A 19,632-nucleotide genomic window follows, 5' to 3' on the forward strand; every position below is an offset into this window, starting at 1 on the left:
GTTTTTGTTGACCCGGTCCCTGGAATTTAAAGCAGAAGCAGTCACATTGGTAGGGAATGAAACCTCAGAGGAGGACACTAAAAGCCCAGGGTCAAAGTATTCATCATTAACCCCACATGACTTGTTTAATCAAATGTTCTAGTTCGGTATATCCACCGTAATGCAACAGGCTCTTTAATTTTTTTTTAAACACTTTTTGTTGTGCTTTAAGTGAAAGTTTACAAATCAAGTCTTTCACACAAAAACCCATATACACCTTGCTACACACTCCCAATTACTCTCCCCCAATGAGGCAGCCCGCTCTCTCCCTCCACTCTCTCTTTTCGTGTCCATTTCGGCAGCTTCTAACCCCCTCCACACTCTCATCTCCCCTCCAGGCAGGAGATGCCAACATAGCCTCAAGTGTCCACCTGATCCAAGAAGCTCACTCCTCACCAGCATCCCTAACCCATTGTCCAGTCCAATCCAATCCATGTCTGAAGAGTTGGCTTTGGGAATGGTTCCCGTCCTGGGGCAACAGAAGGTCTGGGGGCCATGACCACCGGGGTCCTTCTAGTCTCAGTCAGACCATTAAGTCTGGTCTTATGAGAATTTGGGGTCTGCATCCCACTGCTCTCCTGCTCCCTCAGGGGTTCTCTGTTGTGTTCCCTGTCAGGACAGTCATCAGTTGTAGCCGGGCACCATTTAGTTCTTCTGGTCTCAGGATGATGTAGTCTCTGGTTCATGTGGCCCTTTCTGTCTCTTGGGCTCATAACCGCCTTGTGTCCTTTGTGTTCTTCATTCTCCTTTGCTCCAGGTGGGTTGAGACCAATTGATGCATCTTATATGGCTGCTTGCTAGCGTTTAAGACCCCAGACGCCACTCTCCAAAGTGGGATGCAGAATGTTTTCTTAATAGATTTTATTATGCCAATTGACTTAGATGTCCCCTGAAACCATTGTCCCCAGACCCCTGCCCCTGCTACCAGGCTCTTTAATTTTTAATTAAATTGTCGTTTAGCAACGTGATCCAAAAACAGTTAACAGTTTTGGGAATCGGCCTCCATTTCTAACTAGCATCTCCTTCCTTTTTAATGATTAAATATTTGAGAAACATATCCATATATACTCAGAGAACTAAATGTACAATGAACAACACTGTAAACAACATATGTGAGTGCATGTCTAAGTAATTCGTTGATCTACGCCCTCTGCTAGCACAAGTTGCTTAAGAACATCTCTCCAGGGAGCAGAGCAAAGGTAATCTGCTAGTGGAAGAAACAAGAAGGACTAAAGTGGAGGGTCGAAATCAATGGCGTCAATAGGGTTGGTTTCACCCAGTGTGATAACTCATGGTATCACCACTCACCATGGGCCTCCTTCTGTACCAGACCACACAGCATCCTTAGTAATGTTTCCTGTACTAACGTTACTGGTAAATCATAATTCCCATATACCACTTCTTCCTTTCTTTTAATTACTACTTCAATCTCAAAAAAGTTATTGATAATAGGTTTACAAATACTAATTTTCTAATATTGTAGTTAAAACATCTGTTTGACAAAATCAGCTACTACGCTTGCAATACTAAAAGTAAGAGCACAGCAGAACAAAACCAGGTGATTCCAAGCATTATTGTAGTTGGGTAATAATGACAACTTTGAGCAGTGTGCATTTTTACTAGGTTCAAAATCAAATTAGCATAGAGTTTTAGACTTGTAGGTATATTGATACGTGTAAACTGGGCTTAGTAAAATTATTTTTGTTTTTATCACTAACTACAGGGATATTTTTATAAAAAATAATTTCTGCTGAAACACTGCACAAAAGATTTTATAGTCATTTTGATGTCACCCCCTCTGTCAGTGTCACTCCGTGCGGTCTGCACCCTCTCACACCCTTAGTGTCTCCACCGGTCGAAATAAAGGAGATCCTGTTCAGTCCCCTCTCAAATATTTTCAGCCTGACTTTTCTTTGTGCTTGCCCCTGTCCCTGCCAAACTTGAGACCGCAGAACTGAGCGAGGCCCTGGACCGGCAGTGTGCCTTCCCTACTGGAACGCCCTGGCCCTAGTCCCCGCGCACCCCTAAAACGGGCTAACCTCAAGCCCTCCTGTCCGCCCCTCTTTCCAGCAGGGCTCGGCCTCAAAAAGCAGCCAGGCAAGTCTCGCCCTGAGAAACGCTGAGCAGCCACTATCCGGCACAACCAGTCCTAAGGGGGGTGTGCGGGTTGCCTCGACCCCAAAGCGGGCTCAGGACCCGAAGACCGGAGGACTGCCTCCCTGGTACTCGCCCTGCCCCCGCGGCGTTGCCCCTAGCCCCGCCTTAGCGTTCCCTGGTCCCGGTCCCGCCCTTGTACTCTCGGGTCCTGTCCCCCGCGCTTCAGGGCCCGCCCCGGCGTTCCAGGGCCCCATCTCCACGTCTCGTGACCTGCCCTACAAATCCCCACGCGCCCAAGCCCAGTCCCCGACCTCCATGGCCCCGCCTCCCGCTTTCCCAGGCTCCGCCCCGCGCTCCCTAGCCCCGCCCCGCGCTCCCTGCTCCACTCTCCCCCCTTCGGGCCCCGCCCCTTGCGCTCCGTGACCCCGCCTCTCGCACCCCGGACCCCGCCTCGGCGCTCTGGGGTTCCGCTTTCCCCGCCCCCACGTGGCCCGGGAGCCCCGGGGAGGAGTTGCCGCGCAGGAGGAGGCGTGGCCGCGGTGCCGGCAGAGGCGCGGGCGGCGCGGCCGGGACTTTGGTTTTGACACCGACAAGGAGCTGCGCGGTGGCGCTGGTGCTAGGGACTGGACGGGGCTCTGCTGGATCCCGCGCCCGAGTTGGGCGCAGGACTTTTTGCCTGGATAAACGCAGCTACGGCGGCGCTGCAAGTCTTGGTACCGCCGCGGCGCCCAGATTTCTCCGCCGCTGCCGCTGCCACCGGGCAGCCCAGCTCTGGAAGAGCGACGTTGAGAATTTCTCCCGCAGAAACAGCAGGGGCGCGCAGCCCGGGGCGGCGTGGGAGGGGGCCGGCCCGGCCACTGACCTCTGCCCGCGCAGGCGCCGGGGCTGGAGGCAGGGGTCCCGCGCTGTCCCGGGCTGGGCTCGGGCTTCGGAGCTGCAGGTGGACGAAGGACAGACGCCCGGAGAGAGCGGCCGAGAGGTGGGCGCGGGGACCAGCGGCGGGTCGGTCGGTCGAGGGTCGATAAACCCCTTTTCAGTATCCGTACCGGCAAGGACGGAGCCCCCAAGTTGCAGGAGGCGGAGTGTCCAGCGCAGAGGTGGGGTGCGCCCTCCTTTTGACCGAGCCCGGGTTGGGGCGAGATGGCCCCAGCTCTGCCGGAGTTGAGAGGCAGATTGGAGAGACGTGGGGTTGATAGATCTCTTTCCAAGAGAATCGCCTCATGACCTGTTTGAACCCCGATGTGTTAAAACCCGGACCTCTCTAGAGGGAAATTCACATGGGCCAGCCTCATTGTGTGTGCATTTTCAGGGGTTCTCAGGGACAGCCACCAGCTCAGGAACCCAGGTTACGAGCTCCAGCTCTAGATGGGGAGTGCTAATGCAAATTGAGTAACTAATTGAGTCGATTTGTGTGTTTATTAATTTGTTTTCCAGGTGGCCAAGTCAAAGGTACTTTTTGAAACTCTAAGCATGAAAGATTTGGTACTTGCCTTTGGTAACCGCTTTCGCCCCTGAATCCTGCATCTTGCAATCTTCCCTGTGTGAGGTCTCTTGGGCTCCTCCCTGGTCAGAGAGTTCTGAGAAGGTGAGGCCTTCCTTGACTCCAGCTTCTGGCTCACCATGGGGAGCACCCTCGGCTGCCACCGCTCCATCCCCAGGGACCCCTCAGACCTGTCCCATAGCCGCAAGTTCAGTGCGGCCTGCAACTTCAGCAACATCCTGGTGAACCAGGAGCGGCTTAACATCAACACGGCCACAGAGGAGGAGCTGATGACCCTGCCTGGGGTGACACGTGTTGTGGCACGCAGCATCGTGGAGTACCGTGAGTACATAGGAGGCTTCAAGAAGGTGGAGGACCTGGCCCTGGTCAGCGGCGTGGGAGCCACCAAGCTGGAGCAGGTCAAGTTTGAGATCTGTGTAAGCAGCAAGGGCAGCTCCGCGCAGCACTCTCCCAGCTCCCTGCGGCGGGACCTGCTGGCGGAGCAGCAACCTCACCACCTGGCCACCACCGTGCCCCTCACCCCACGTGTCAACATCAACACAGCCACCCCGGCTCAGCTCATGAGCGTGCGAGGCCTCACAGAGAAGATGGCTCTCGGCATCGTGGATTACCGCCGGGAGCATGGACCCTTTCGCAGTGTGGAGGACCTAGTGAGGATGGACGGTATCAATGCTGCCTTCCTGGACAAGATTAGGCACCAGGTGTTTGCCGAAAGGTCCAGGCCCCCATCCACCCACACCAACGGGGGCCTGACCTTCACTGCCAAGCCTCACCCCAGCCCCACCTCACTGAGCCTGCAGAGTGAGGACCTGGACCTGCCTCCAGGGGGGCCCACGCAGATCATCTCCACTCGGCCATCGGTGGAAGCCTTTGGAGGCACGAGAGATGGGCGGCCTGTGCTGAGGCTGGCCACCTGGAACTTGCAGGGCTGCTCGGTGGAGAAGGCCAACAACCCAGGGGTGCGAGAGGTGGTGTGCATGACACTCCTGGAAAACAGGTGAGGACAGGGATTACCAAGGGTGCTGGGTGCGAAGGCAGCTCTTGCACAGCTTGATTTTATCTGTGGATGCAAATGAATAGACTTTTTAAGAGGTAGAGGGGAGTACAAGAGTATTCAGTCAATGTTCTTGAGACCTCAGACAGTATTGTCACCTGAAGCTGGGCTGTCCTCCTGCTCCCGAGTTTTCGGAATACAGCTGTCTGGGCTTGTGTACTCGGTCTTGATTGTGATATATCTGAGATCAATTCATAATTTTGGTACAAGTAGAGGCTGTGTGGGAGTCCCTGGGTGGTACAAACTATTAACATGCTTGGCTGCTAACTGAAAGGCTGGAGGTTCAAGTCTACCCAGAGGTGCCTTGGAAGAAAGGCCTGGTGATCTACTTCTGAAAAACTAGCCATTGAAAACCCTGTGGAGCACAGTTCTCCTCGGACACACATGGGATCACCATGAGTCAGAGGTGACTCAATGGCAGCTGGTGTTCTGGAGGTTGTGTAGATGTTACTGCTTTGTAAAGTGTTGTTTGACTCAGTACTTCATGGGCTTTGCACTAGACTGGGCACTCTGAGCCCAGGAACTCTTGGACAGTTTTGCATGTGAGAAGAGCTCATTGATTTCCTTCTAATGGGAGGGAAAATCACATTTGTTCCATCAAACATACGTGTTTGTATGTACAAAATCGTCTTAAAGACCAGGTATTTGCAAACACATGCACTGCAAATACTTACCAAAATTCTGTAAATGAATCACTCTTCATTCTTTTTTCCTTATTTGACCCGAGGTTGATTTTAACTCCCACGAATGCAGCCCAAAATGTGTGTAACCGCGCCTGCCCCACAGCCAGAAAAGGCCACGCTGACGTGTGTGGATATTGTCGAGATTTTCCCGTTTGAAGCAAAGGAGAAAAGAATCGTAGGATAGGCTGTTATTACCGAGTGTTTCTGTTATTCACGCACTGCTCTCTGTAGGAGCTTCCGTTAACCCCACGTAGGACAGAACAATGTTATTGTAGCAGTAACCCCTGCTGTTAGTCAAATGGTGTACTGTAGAATGTAATCAGCTTTTAGACAGAAAAAAGTATTTTTAATGGTCCCAGAGAATTTCAAGCCAGAAATTCTCTGATCCTGGTCTTGAGAGATTTTGCCCTGCCACCTACCTGAGGGGCAGCGTGCCGTGGCCACTCGCTGCTTTGCCTTGCCCTGGGTTGTTGGCGAGGCTAGCGGGGTGGCAGTTTGGTGACATGAAGAGAGCTCTCGGTAGGGAATCCCAGTGCTTTGTGGCAGGGCATCAGGATAAATTAGCACGGAGGAAAGCGGGTCAGAACGTTTCCCTGGCACGCTCAGAGAACTGGACCAGAGGAAACCTTGAGCGCTTTTCTTGCATGGCTGTGTCCGCTGTTCTGCATCGTAACTCACGCCTGCAAGATCATTTTGTACACCAGTCAGAGCTGGACTCAGTCCTGGGAAGTATTTATCAGGAACAGCTTGATCATAGTTCTCTTCTATCCATGGCAGCACGGGTGTATGAGTGGGACAAGGGGAGAGAGGGGAAAGGAGGGACAGCTGTTGAATTCCTATTGGGAGTTTTCTTAAGGCTCAGTTGGGGGCATGAGGGTGGTGGTGGCATGGGTGGGGGTGGAATGAGATGTTGTAGATGCACCTGTAGTGAGGACATGACTGAATCAGGACCTGAAGTTGCCCCAGTGGGGATGACTGACTGAGAACAGTGGTTCTCAAACTGTGGTCCCTGGACCGGCTGCATCGGCTACTGACTCAGAAACTCTGGCTTTCTGTTGAGTGGTACAAACTGTTGACATGCTCAGCAGTAAACTGAAGTGCCTTAGAAGAAAGGTCTGGTTATCTACTTCCAAAAAAATTAGCCATTGAAAACCCTGTGGAGCACAGTTCTGCCCTGACACACATGGGGCCATGAGTTGGGATTGACTTGATGGCAACTGTTTTTTTTTTTTTCCCGGTGATTCTGGTGCACAGTAAAGTTTGAGAATCATTGTACCATGTGGTGGGCAGTTAGCTGTCCATCTGGTTTTCTCTTTAAAACCCCTTGCCTGTTCTGACTTTTCTGATAAGGTCAGTGAATTCATGTAGAGTTTTCCAGGTGTTATTTTTCCTTTCTTTGTTCTAACCATCACTATCGTCATACAGCCCTACTATATTCTTTCTGGCCAGGGTTTGATGGGCTTGTTCATCTTCTAGGACGTATGAATGGAAGGGTAGAACATGGGAGATGAGCAGAAAATGGCCAGCCCCAGAGATTCTCCTCTCTGCAGTGTAGGGACTGGGCAGCGGGGACACTGAGAGGAGCCCTAACGACTCTGTCCAGCCTGGGTTGTTAGGATTTGTCCCATTTTTTCTCCTTTGGATTTCCTAGAGGGATGATGATGGGTTGGAGACATCCAACTACTGTCTTCAGGCGAGAGTGCAGGAAGATCTTACCCAAACCACAGGGGGTAGAAGGGAGTGCCTGTGAGTAACTGGAAGGTGACCTGTATCCCCTGCCACATTTCTCACACCTGAGTGACACCAGTTGTCCTGTGGGTTGGTGGTTCCTTTTATCTGCTCACGATGTATTCAGTGTTCTGGACACTACTAGCACATTGTTAGTGTCTGACAAACATGAAATAATAGGCTTAGGGCCTAACCCCCTGCAGAGTGGGGGTGGGGGGCACAGAGGTGGGTGCCTGTATGGCTGTCCTAGGGCACCCAAAGATGGCTGGCTGTGACCCAGTGGATCCCATATCCTCAAATGTGGCAGTGCCTATCCTTCAAGAGTTATCTGTTCATCCTGACTCACAAACATCTTTTACATACCAGTTGTTCCCTTTATTGGTAAGAGGAAATACATTTAGTTTGAGCAAGAATGGGTGCAGGAAATTTTCCTGGGTGGGTCTTATTTTCATATGTATTTACACTTAAAACATTAGGGTTATCTGACTTTGGGATATGCCATTATATTGTCCAGTAGCTTTCACATTAATTTGATTGGCCCAGTAACTGGGGAGAAGATAATTCTTGCTTTTATTAATGATTCTCCATCTGTGGGTAAGGAAATTAAAACCAAAGAAGGTAAATGACTTGCTCTGCTGCAGGGCTCGTTAGTGACTCAGCAGGGACGAGGACCCAACCTTCTGACTTTGGATCCATGCTCTTGCAAGCATGCTGTAGTTTGTAAACACACCACCATATTCTACTGCTTGTTTAGGCGTCCCATGCTCTGCCTGATCAAGGGCATTGCCAAAATGTATCCAGGCACATTTTGTTAAATGAAATCCCATTTTAAAGAAATCCTTGGGCAATTCTTTTGCAAAGGGAATAGCTGGCTCTTAGCTTTTCTTTTTTTGAGTTTGCCTCAGTAGGCATGTTTTCTTAAAGAGTGCCTGTATAGGGTGGGAGGTAGAGTCCTTTCTTGTCCTGAGATGCTGTTGCCTTGGTAGACAAGCGTGTGTGAGCTCCAAGACACTGTGTTTTGCATGTGAAGCCTGAAGTAGGACGCACACAGCTAGATAAAACCACACAATCACCAGGAACCCTCGGGATGCCAGCCCGATGGTACAGAACTGACCGGTTTCATCAGATTCCTTTGCCAGATCTCAGGGTAGGCCGTGTTTTTCCTTGTTCAGTATTTATGGAGCAAGACTAAAAGAGGAATGCTTCTGCTGAATTTCCTTGCAAAATTTGGTGACAGCCCACATATGGAATGAAGATTGTTTAATCCCCCCCCCAGGAGTTGTTCTATTATAAAGTCTTTTGGTTACTGAAAGTATAAACCCTGGGGGAGCTGACAGATAGTCTGCAAAAGAAATAAGGAGATTTAACATCTCACTTGCTCATTTTTCCCATGGCCTACATCAGAAGGGAACTTGAGTGTCAAAGTCTTTAGCCTTACAATGATTTAAATTTGTTTTCTTGCCACATATCTGTACTCTCAAAGCACAAAATGGATTGGGGCCTGGCAACAAACACTGATTGTGAATAAAGAGAATTTGCTTTATTAGACTTGATTAGTAGGATCAATATAGACATAACTCATCTTGTCATTTGGTTTATTCATTGAAAAATATGTATTGAATGGCTGCTTATGTACATGTATAAGCTAAATTCAGGAATCAGTTTTGCCAAACTTAACAGATTAACATGAATGTGGATCAATTTGAATGGTGGTTCAGAATCAAAACAGTCTGGTAAACCCAGATTTTGGGTGTAGATCACTGAACATGATTGATAATCTGTTTGAATTTTTCTCATGTGAATAAAAGGCTTGTTCTGAGGAATTGAAGGCAGTTTGGGGTGGGAGGTTGAAGCCAGACATAATATCTGGGAACAAAATGCCCAGCAATGTTCTTAAAGTAGAAATTGCAGAATCCATTTTGACAGCTATGGAAACTGAGGCTCAGAGAGATTAAATGCCATCTTGTGGCCTTCAGAAATGTAAATATTAGAGTCAGGATTTGAAGCCAGGCAGTTCTGTCTGACTTCAAAGTGAGGAAGGGGGTGTCTTTTCCCAAATTACATGTCCTTCTGACTGTGCACCGACCAGGGCCCACCCTCTGTTCCATCCCTGCCTTGGGTCTTAGGCTGGCCAAGTATCAGTGCCTGGGGAATGGCAGTGAGGCCCGTGCACCCTTCCTGCTTTTGTTCTCCTGAAGGTCAGGGCTTGGGGCCAGAAGTAGAGCAGATCCAGAGAGTGTCAAAGCCCTTCCACCTGCCCCTTAAGTGGTGAGTTTGCGACCTTGGGACTGACTCCCAGACGGAGTTCCGGCTTCCCGAGCCAAGGAGCACTAGGCCATTTCCAGAGAGAAAGGTGGGACTGCTATGGATTAACCAGAGAAGACACATGTGAGTGAAGGGAAATCCCTGTGTGGGAACGACCAGATTTATTTCCCCAAAGGGAAAGGCGTTACTCTTGGCTTTCAAGAAAGCTGGCCCTCTTTTGTGTCTGATATTAAGGCTTTTGGGGTGTTTGATAGTATTGCTTTTCCAAAGGGTTGTTCATTCCTTTATTCTTCCTTTCTTCATTCATTCATTCATTCACTCAACAGATACACACACACACACACACACACACATTTTCGGGGTCTTACTGGGTACCTGATTCTGTAGGGATCCCTGATGGTACAGCGGTTAAACGCTCAGCTGCTAACTGAAAGGTCTGTGGTTCAAACCCACCAGCCTCTCCGTGGGAGAAAGTTGTGGCAGTCTGCTTCCATGAAGATTACGGCCTTGGTGACTGCCCTGACAGGGATCACAATAGAGGGTCCCAGACAGAGCAGGAGAAAAATATGAAACAAAATTCTAACTCAGAAAGAAAGGCCAGACTTGCTGGCCTGACATAGACTGGAGAAACCCTGAAAGTATGGCCCTCGAACACCCTTTCAGCTCAGTAATGAAGTCACTCCTGAGGTTCACCCGTAAACCAAAGATTGAACAGGCCCATGAAACAAGACGAGACTGAAGGTGCACACCAGCCCTGGGGCAAGGACTAGAAGGCAGGAGGGGAAAGGAAAGTTGGTAATAGGAACCCAAGGTTGAGAATGAAGAGTGTTAACATGTCATGGGATTGTTAACCAATGTCATAAAACAATATGTGTCCTAACTGTTTAATGAGAAACTAGTTTGTTCTATAAACTTTCAACTAAAGTACAATTAAAAAAAAAAAAAAAAAGATTACAGCCTTGGAAACCTGATGGGGCAGTTCTACTCTGTCCTATAAGGTCATTGTGAGTTGGAATTGACTTGATAGCAGTGGCTTTTTTGGGTTACCCGGTTCTGTCAGACTCTGGTGATGAAGTGGAGAACAAGACAAAGCCTCTGCTCTTTTGGAGCTTCCATTCTAGGCAAGGAAATAAACAAGCTAGCAAATAGTTACAGGTAGTGTGGTCAGTGGTGAGAAGGATGAGGGAGGCATGTTGAGGGGACGTTCAGTTCGATGGATGGGGGGGAAAGGAAGTCCTTGTGTGGAAACAGCTGAAAGCTGATGACTGAGAAGGAGCCAGGCATGGAAGACACTGGGGGAAGAGTGCCCTCTTAGAGGGACAGTGAGTGTAAAGGTCCTGCGAGGTCAAGTGCTTGTTTCAAAGATGGACAGAAGGCCAGAGTTCTGGGAGTGGCAGGTAGATGGGGTTGCAGAGGGAGGCAGACCCAGATTGGTGGGGGTCTCCTAGGCTTTTGTTTTAACAGCAGCAGGAGGCCATGGAGGGTTATAAGCAGAGGCTGATGAAATTACCTCTTACCTGGGTTGTCCTGGCTGCTGGGGGGTGCCGCATGGGGTTGGTCCTGGGAGTTGAGTAAAGGGGCGGTTGGCAGGATCCAGGCTAAAAAAGGTAGTGATGAGGAGATGGGGAAGTGGGTGGAGGTGAGAGGTTGTTTATAGGTGAGGACTAAAAGACTTTGCCTATAGCTTGGATATTGTGAGGATTAACTGGGTAGCTCATTTGACATACTCTGAGATTCCTAGAAGACAGGCTCAGAGGCATTTAAGAGCTCCTGGAGCTGGCTCTCATGCCTCAGCATCAAGTCAGCATGATGCAGCTTGCTGACCTCAGCCCCTCCCTCTGTTAATGCTGCACTCTGGACAGGCGTGGGAGCTTGGTTCCATAGCGATGGTGTGAGAGGCTGTCTAACAAGGCTACATTTGCTTTTTTTTTTTTTAATTTAAACATTTTTCAGGTGTACAGTTTTTTTTTTTTTTCTTTTACAGTTTAGTAATATCAATTATATTACCATACTAATCATGTTGTACAGCTATCATCTATGGCTAACAACTTTCCCATCACCATAAACAAAAATCCACTGTTTCCCAAACATTGGGTCCCCATTTCTCCCTCCCTCCCACCCCTGATAAACACTAATAAGTATTGGTCTCTATCCATTTGCCTATCCTTGTTATTTCATATAAGTGAGATCATACAATATTTGTCCTTTTGCGACTGACCTGTTTCTTTCAGCACAGTGTTTTCAAGGTTCATCCATGTTGTGGCATGCATCAGGACTTCATTTCTCTTTATGGCTGAGGAGTATTCCATTGTACATCTGTAGCCCCATTTACTTTTCAGTATCAGTTGCCTCTAGAACAAGATCAAGAGCATACTTTTGGGAATTTAGGCATTTCTGTCAAATGACATTTGCAGAAATTCATTGCATATTTATTGAGCACCTACTCTGAGCTCACTACCTGATGAGGTCAGGGGCATGGGAGAGCCAACCCTGTCATCAGGGAGCTCACAGTCTTGCAGAGAAGACACACGTGATAGGTAATTACCAGGGTGATGCACACTATGAAGGAAGAAGTAAGGTCCTGAGAGCATGGGTGTATTAGTTATCGAGTCTGCTATAACAAATACAAGTGGGTGGCTTTAGCAAACAAATTTATTTTCTCACAGTTTAGGAGGCTAGGAGTCTGAATTCAGGCCACCGGCTCTAGGGGAAGGTTTTCTGTCTCTGTTGGCTCTGGAGGAAGGTCCTTGTCTCTTCAGCTTCTGCTTCTTAGTTCCTTGGAGATATCCATGTGGCTTAGCATCTTTCTTCCGCTATCTCTGCTTGCTAGCTTACTTTTAATCTCTTTCATATCTCAAAAGAGATTGACTCAAGAACACCCTACACAAATCCTGTCTTACTAACATAACAAAGACAACCCATTCCCAAAACGGATTATAAACATAGGCTTCGAGGTTCGGGTTTACAACATATATTTTTGGGGGATACAGTTCAGTCCATAACAATGGGGATTGGTGCCTGCTTCCTTTGCTCTGGAAGTTTGGGGAGACCTTAGTATTAGGAAGTAATGAGGGAAAGAGACAAAGTCAGGTGGTTGGGAAGGAACTAGCCTGTAGGGGAGAGAGGTCTGACAGGGCACGTTCTGAGAGGCAGGTGAGGAGTGGGAGGCTGGAGTCAGGCAGCTGTCTGCATCCACTCCTTGATACACAGGTGTCTGAGCGGGGCCCTCAGTGCCTGTCTTAAATTCTGAAATATTCTGATAAGAACAGGGCAGACTTCAACACAAGGTCTCTTGCAATCAGACAATCCAGTGTACAGAGGCCTCACTTATGAAGCAGTGAGGGATGTGGTATTATAATGTGACGTGTTATTTTTATTTCAGAATTAAAATTCTGCCTTTCTATCCTGGAATTCCTTAATAATGATCTCCCTTGATACAATGAAAATGATGCATTTCACTAACATTTGATTTGCTCATCCCAGACAGCCTTAACCGTGTGTGGCAGTTTTCAAATGTATGGAAATGCCAACAATATTCTAATGTCAGAATATCCAGGAGATGCTACAGAAATGCCCTGCTGCATCTGAGCATCCTCAACAAATATGTAGGAACCTTAGAAGCTTCCCAACCTTATTTCATACATCTGCGCACAGACCTGACTCAGGATAGCAGTTCTCGTTGTAATCTTGATTGACAACTGCCAGACAGTTGAATTCCACTGAACAGGAACCTTGGGGACGTGTGCTCAGAGAAAACGTTTTGTTATAAAGAAACATCTTGACTCCTACCAAACTATTGGATAAAGAAACCCTGGATGTTCTTTACTGACTACGATTCTCCAACAGATATTTTGTTGTCTGCTTCCAATGAGCCCTTGTTTCCTGTGAATTCTATTTTGGCTCTGCCACTACTTGATTAAGCTGTTAAGCTAGGCCTTCAACTGTTTTATCTAGAAGCCACTGTAAACTCCTGAAGTGCTGTGCTTCGGTCAAGAGAATGTTGTTCACCATCAACACACTTGAGTTACATGTGCTTTAGGTGTGGGCTTATTGTGTTCTAAGGATCTACAATCTTGGATTCCTCGCCCAAAAGCTGGAGGGCAAAATCAGTACTCTTTCTCAGCTTGCGCTAAAAGCATGGTATCTTTTTAAGTCTCAACTGGCTTGTGTGTTTTGTAAAATATTGATCCAGTAGCCTGAAGAGAAAAATACAACTTTTTCATATTGTATTTTCTTTCATTATTTGTGCTTTAGGTGAAAGTTTACAGCTCAAGTTAATTTCTCATTCAAAAATTTATACACTTTTTTTTGTGACATTGGTTTCAGTCCCCACAATGTGACAGCACTCTCTCCCTTTCCACCCCGAGTTCTCTGTGTCTATTCGACTAGTTCCTGTCCTGTCCCTTCCTGCCTTCTCATCCTGCTTTTGGACAGGAGCTGCCCGTTTGGTCTCGTATATTTGACTGAACCAAGAAACATGTCCATAATGTATTTTCAATTAAGCAAATTTCAAGCTGACTCTTAAAAATTTTTTTTAAAAGGCTTAAACAGTGAAAAAGTAAAAATATGAGTGGCCTCAAAGTACCAGTGTTTGATCCTAGGCCTTGGACTCAGCTGCTGGTAGATTCAGGGGATCCTCCATCCTTTCTTGGGGTTCGTCTCTGCAGCTTCAGATCATCCCCAACCTAATTAATTGGAGAACTTGTATTTATAGCAAAATATTTCAGCCCCCCCACCCCATGGTGGTTAGACTTTTAGTGTCCATTTGGTAACAACAACAATGATAATTAACAGTGTAAGTATTATAGGCAGGGCCTGGGGCTAAGTGGCTTCACACGTGGGCGTCATTATTACCCCTGTTTTATAGCTGCGGGAGCCGTGGCTCAGGGAAGGTAAGTAAGGTCACTCAGCTTTTAAGTGGTGGAGCCTAGATTGGAACCCAAGCAGCTGGACTCCAAAGTTTGATGATAAAAGACTATTCTGTGTTCAGTAATGTTTTTCCATGTGTTTGTATTTTACTCTTCATCCACATACTAGACACCTTTATCCAACTTGGTTCGCGTTCCTTAGGTCACAATCTTTCAAAATCATAATGTATTATAGATGTGTGTTTATACTATAAATACATAAATATCTCCAGTGCTTGTTTCTTTAAAGTGGAGCAGGAAGTTAAAGGTATTTGCAAAGCAGTCTGAGTGCAGGATACTATATTTTATGACTTTTTCAGTTGTCTTGGCCACACCTATTTCGACAGCAATTTTTTTAAGCAACTCACTTTTATAGAGCCTTCCTAAGCATTCATCTTAGTTTTCTTAGAAACAGCTTCTCTTTCTGCTCACACTCATATTTCACCAGTTGATGTCACATTTCAGGAGACCAGCTGACGTCCAACTGGCATAAACAAGTCTAGGACAAACATAGCTGACTCTGGTTAAGCACAGGATCTACTGGTGAGAGTGGGAGTCACAGTTGATCCAGCTAGGGCACTCACTGCTATGGGGTCCCTCGGTAAGTTTTATAGAGGGAATGGGCACCGTGGTTAGTCTAGTGAATTCCCCAAGGTGAGATTGGTTAGGAGAACATCTGTTGTGTTTTTTAAAATACTAGTACTTGTGCTCAAGTTGGGAGCCGTAGTGGCACAGTGGTTAAGCACTTATCTGCCAGCTGGAAGGTCAGCGGTTTGAACTCACCAGCCACTCCTCCGAAGAAGATGCGGCAGTCTTCTTCCGTAAAGATTAGAGCTGTGGAAACCCAATGGGGGCATTTCCACTCTTCCTATAGGATCACTGTGAGCCAGAATCAACTCGATGGCAATAGGTGTTTTGGGTTTTGGTGCCCAAGTTATATTATCTGTTTAGGTTAGAGTCAGTATTTGGGGGTATATCTACATTGTGAACTTCTTACAGTAACTCTGAGTTGTTACTAATTCACTGTTATTTTTTCTAGAAGATTGACTCAAAAATGTAACTAGTTATAAGGTCGGGAGTTCATTGCTACTAACATAGTTTATAAAGAAAATGTTCTACATCCTGCTTCGGTGAGTAGCATCTGGAGTCTTAAAAAGCTTGTGAGCGGCCAGCTAAGATACCCTACTGGTGCCATCCCATCTGGAGCAAGGGAGAATGAAGAAAACCAAAGACACAAGGGAAAGATTAGTTCAAAGGACTAATGGAGCACAACTATCACAGCCTCAACCAGACTGGGTTCAGCACAACTAGATGGTGCCCAGTTACCACCACTAACTGCTCTGGCAGGGATCACAATAGAGGGTCCTGGACAGAGCTGGAGAAAAATGTAAAACAAAATTCAAACTCACAAAAACAAAACAAAACAAAACCAGACTTACTGGTCTGACAGAGACTAGAAAAACTCAAGAATATGGCTCCTGGACACCATTTTAACTCAGTACTAATGTCACTCCTGAAGTTCACCCTTTAGCCAAAGATTAGAGCGGCCCATAAAATAAACAGTAATACATGTAGCTCAACCATGCATATGAGACTAAATGGGCACACCAGCCCAGGGGTAAGGATGAGAAGGCAGGAGGGGACAGGAAAGCTGGACGAATGAAGATGGGGAACCCGAGGTCAAGAAGGGGAGAGTGTTAACATGTTGTGAGGTTGGCAACCAATGCCACAAAACAATGTGTATTAATTGTTTAACGAGAAACTAATTTGCTCTGTAAAAAAAGAGTTCTTTGCTACGTTATCCCAATCCCCACTCTCCCCCCAAAAAATCTCTTGCAACTTTTAGAAATAAAAATGATTAAGTAGGAATTGGCTTTTATTTTGACTTAAGACTTGTACTAATCAGCATCTTCAGTGACATGAAATCCATGAAAAACTATAAACTGGGAGGGAATTAAGCAGATGGATGGATTGTACGAGGTGGTTTTTAAAAATACCTTCCAAAGGTTGTAGCTCTGCCCTGTCATTTCTAAAGATTCTGAATTGAATTTTAAACTTCGATTTTTTTTTTTTTAATGTTAAGGACATGTCTATACGTGAAACTGCACGAGAGGCCATAATATTACAGCACCCACGCACTGAACTCAGGTAAATGCCAGGCATGACCTTTGGGAGTTGATCTGTAAACTTGTATTATCTCAGATTGGGATGCTTCCAGCATTTATAATAAAAATGCAAATAGTTGTTAGATATTGCTAGAGATTCAACTTAGAAATTAAAGTTGCCTCTATCTTTTAAGCTTTTGGATAAATTTAACTAAAGAGCATCTGCCTTAGTTATCCGGTGCTGCTGTAACAGAAATACCGCCAGTGGGTGCTTTAACAAAGAGGCGTTTCTTCTTTCACAGTCCAGTAGGATAGAAGTCCAAATTCAGGGCACTGGCTCCAGGGGAAGGCTTTCTCTCTCTGTTGGCTCTGGAGGAAGGTCCTTGTCGTCACTCTTCCATTGGTCTGGGAGCTTCGCAGCGTAGGAACCTCAGGTCCAAAGTACATGCTTTCCTCCCAGCACTGCTTTCTTGGTGGTATGAGGTCCTTCATATCTCTCTGCTTGCTTCTCTCTTTTATATCTTAAAAGAGATTGGTTTAAGATGCTATCTAATCTTGTAGATCTCATCAATATAATTGCCATTAACCCATCTTATTACATCAGAGTGATAGGATTTACAACACACAGGGAAATCACATAAAGTGGTGGATAGTTACACGATCCTGGGTCTCATGGCCCAGCTAAGTTGACAGATATTTTGGGGAGACACAACTCAATCCATGATAGCCTCACAGATTACAAGATGATAATTAAAAACTGTTAACCATTTGCAACCACTAATCTATAGAAATCAGGAATTTGTCATTGGTCAGCCAAAGCAAGGTATAGAAATGAACCAGGTGATTTCAAATACAGTATTTATGTTCCTTAAAGCCCCTGTGGTATTTTTATTGATTTTATTGGTAAATGTTATATATTTAAATGCATACATTTTTTCTAATCATAAAAGTCCCTTCCAACCCTGAGACTTTTTCCGCAGAGAACAGATCACTATTTCAACTAAATGCTCTTCAGTTCCTAGAAGGAAAAGTGCTTGTTGCTATAGATGAGATGGTTCAAGAAAAATTGCCCAGAGGCGTTCTTCTTGTATGTTTGTGAGGAACCTGGCTCCTCTGAGTTTGCCCTGGATAGATGATGATTGCAAGGCACCTGTTTCACAAACCTGCATTACAGTGGCTGGAGGGATATGGGCTGGTATAAGAGGACCAGCTTTCTTGCCAGGTCACAGTGGGTATGGACAAGCTCTCAGGAACTGGGAATTGTTTCCTTTGTACTTCTCTCCTTCAAACTTGCCAGTCCTGGGCTTTCTCCTGAAACTACAGCAGTGACCTGAAGCCTTCTACCCTCCAAGGTAAAAGTGGCCAGTTTGCCAAGTTCCTTGATTGCCCTTGATAAACTGGTAATGTTGACACATGAGGTTGCCAAACCCTAGACCCCAGTTTCAGGACTTGACTGCCTTACTACTGGTGCAGAAAGGTGAGGTGCAAAGTGACCTCTGTGAAGCCAACTCAAGTTTCACCTGCCCTGATCTCTGTTGTTAAGCACCCCAGTCATGGGCTCCCCAGTTGGCATGTATTTCTCTACCATAACAGTCCCTCCATTGTAATTACACTTGCAGTTGCAGTCTTTCCTCCTAGACTGAAAGTTTCATAAGGGCAACGGACTTATACAGATAGCATAGTCACAGCACAGTAGCACTCAGGGCTTTATGGAAACAATAAATGGCCACTAATTGCCATCACCTGTCCATCAGCTTGTCCTTTTGTAGTAGCCTGCGTGTTGCTGTGATGCTAGAAGCTATGCCACCAGTATTTCGAGTATCAGCAGAGTCACCCGTGGTGGGCAGGTTTCCGTGGAGTTTCCAGGCTAAAGTAGACTAGGACGAAAGGCCTGGCAGTCTATCCAAAAATCAGCCAATGAAAATCCTGTGGATCACAGAATGTCATCTGAGATTTCAAGTCTCTTACTTTGTACGCATTATCAGGAAGGACATCATATTTGGTAAAGTGGAGGGCCAGCAAAGGCAAGGGAAACCCTCAATGCGATGGACTAATACGATGGCCGCAACAATGGACTGAAACGTACCAAAGATCGTGAAGATGGCACAGGACCAGGCAGCATTTCATTCTGTTATGCATAAGGTCACCATGAGTCAGCAACTAACAACATTTATTGAGTATGAATTTTGCCTCAAGTGCTGTTGTTAAGCCCTTTATAATCATTCACTAATTTAATCCTAACGTTGTCCCAGTGAGGTAGGTAAAGTTTTCCCATTTTACACAAAAGGAAACTCAGAGAATTTAAGTAAACTTGGCCGAAGTCTGGTGGTCGGTGAATGTGGAGCAGGAATTCAAAGCCAGACAGAATCACCCAGAGTCCAGTAGATTCAGATACAGGGAATGTATGAACTTGGAGACAGGACCGGGCAGTTAAGAAAGGGGACAGTCTCCTGGCTTTTTATATCTAGAAATTTTAAAGAGAGGCAAGTTTAACTGGGGGGAAAGGACCCTGCCCTCTTTGGGATACTGTTCTGGAGTGGTTCCTGGCTGGCTGTTGTGAAAATCCTCCTTCTGTGAGGTTTGGGGTGCTGGCCTCTGGGTGAGCTGGGTTTTTTTTTTTTTTAATTAAGGTCTAATTACATACCGTAAAATTTACCCTTTAAAAATGTACATTTCAGTGGTGTTTCATATATTCACAAAATTTCGCAACCATCACCACTGTGTTTTCCCAGAACAGTTTCATCACCCCCAAAAGAAACTCCGTACTTGTTAGCGGCCACTCCCCTGCCCATAGCCCCTGTCAACCACAGATCCGTTTTCTGACTCTATGGATTTATCTGTGCTGAATATTTCATATAAATGGAGTCATACAATATGTGAAATTTTGTGCCTAGCTTCTTTTACTTAATATAATGTCAGGGTTCATCTACCTTGTAGCACTCATTAGAACTTCATTCCTTTTTCGGCTGAATAATATTCCATATATACCATATTTTATTTAGTCATTCATCAGTTGATAGACATTTGGGTTGTTCCTGTTTTCTGGCTATTATGAATAATATTGTTGTGAACATTCATGTACAAGTTTTTGTGTAGATATTTGTTTTCATTTCTCTCGTGTATATACCTAGGAGTAGAATTGCTAGATCACGTGGTGACTATGTCTGACTGTTTGAGGAACTGTCACACTGTTTTCCACAACAACTGCACCATTTTATATTCCCACCGTCAATATGTGAAGGTTCCAGTTTCT

The 19,632-nt window shown here is 46.2% G+C and overlaps 1 protein-coding gene across 3 annotated transcripts in view; it reads left to right on the forward strand.

The window, feature by feature from the left end:
* The first annotated feature begins 2,693 nt into the window (after nt 1–2,693).
* EEPD1 (endonuclease/exonuclease/phosphatase family domain containing 1) overlaps nt 2,694–19,632 on the forward strand; it is a 197,755-nt gene continuing 180,816 nt past the window's right edge. For all 3 annotated transcript variants that reach the window (XR_010322753.1, XR_010322752.1, XM_003406949.4), the window contains exons 1-2: nt 2,694–3,115; nt 3,571–4,634. Coding sequence is in view for 1 of the 3 variants with exons in the window: in XM_003406949.4 (XP_003406997.1) it covers nt 3,757–4,634 (878 nt within the window). In the remaining 2 variants the exon portion in view is untranslated. The remainder of the gene's footprint in view (nt 3,116–3,570; nt 4,635–19,632) is intronic.

Source organism: Loxodonta africana, chromosome 8 (assembly GCF_030014295.1).
Source record: "Loxodonta africana isolate mLoxAfr1 chromosome 8, mLoxAfr1.hap2, whole genome shotgun sequence".
Lineage (NCBI taxonomy): Eukaryota > Metazoa > Chordata > Mammalia > Proboscidea > Elephantidae > Loxodonta > Loxodonta africana.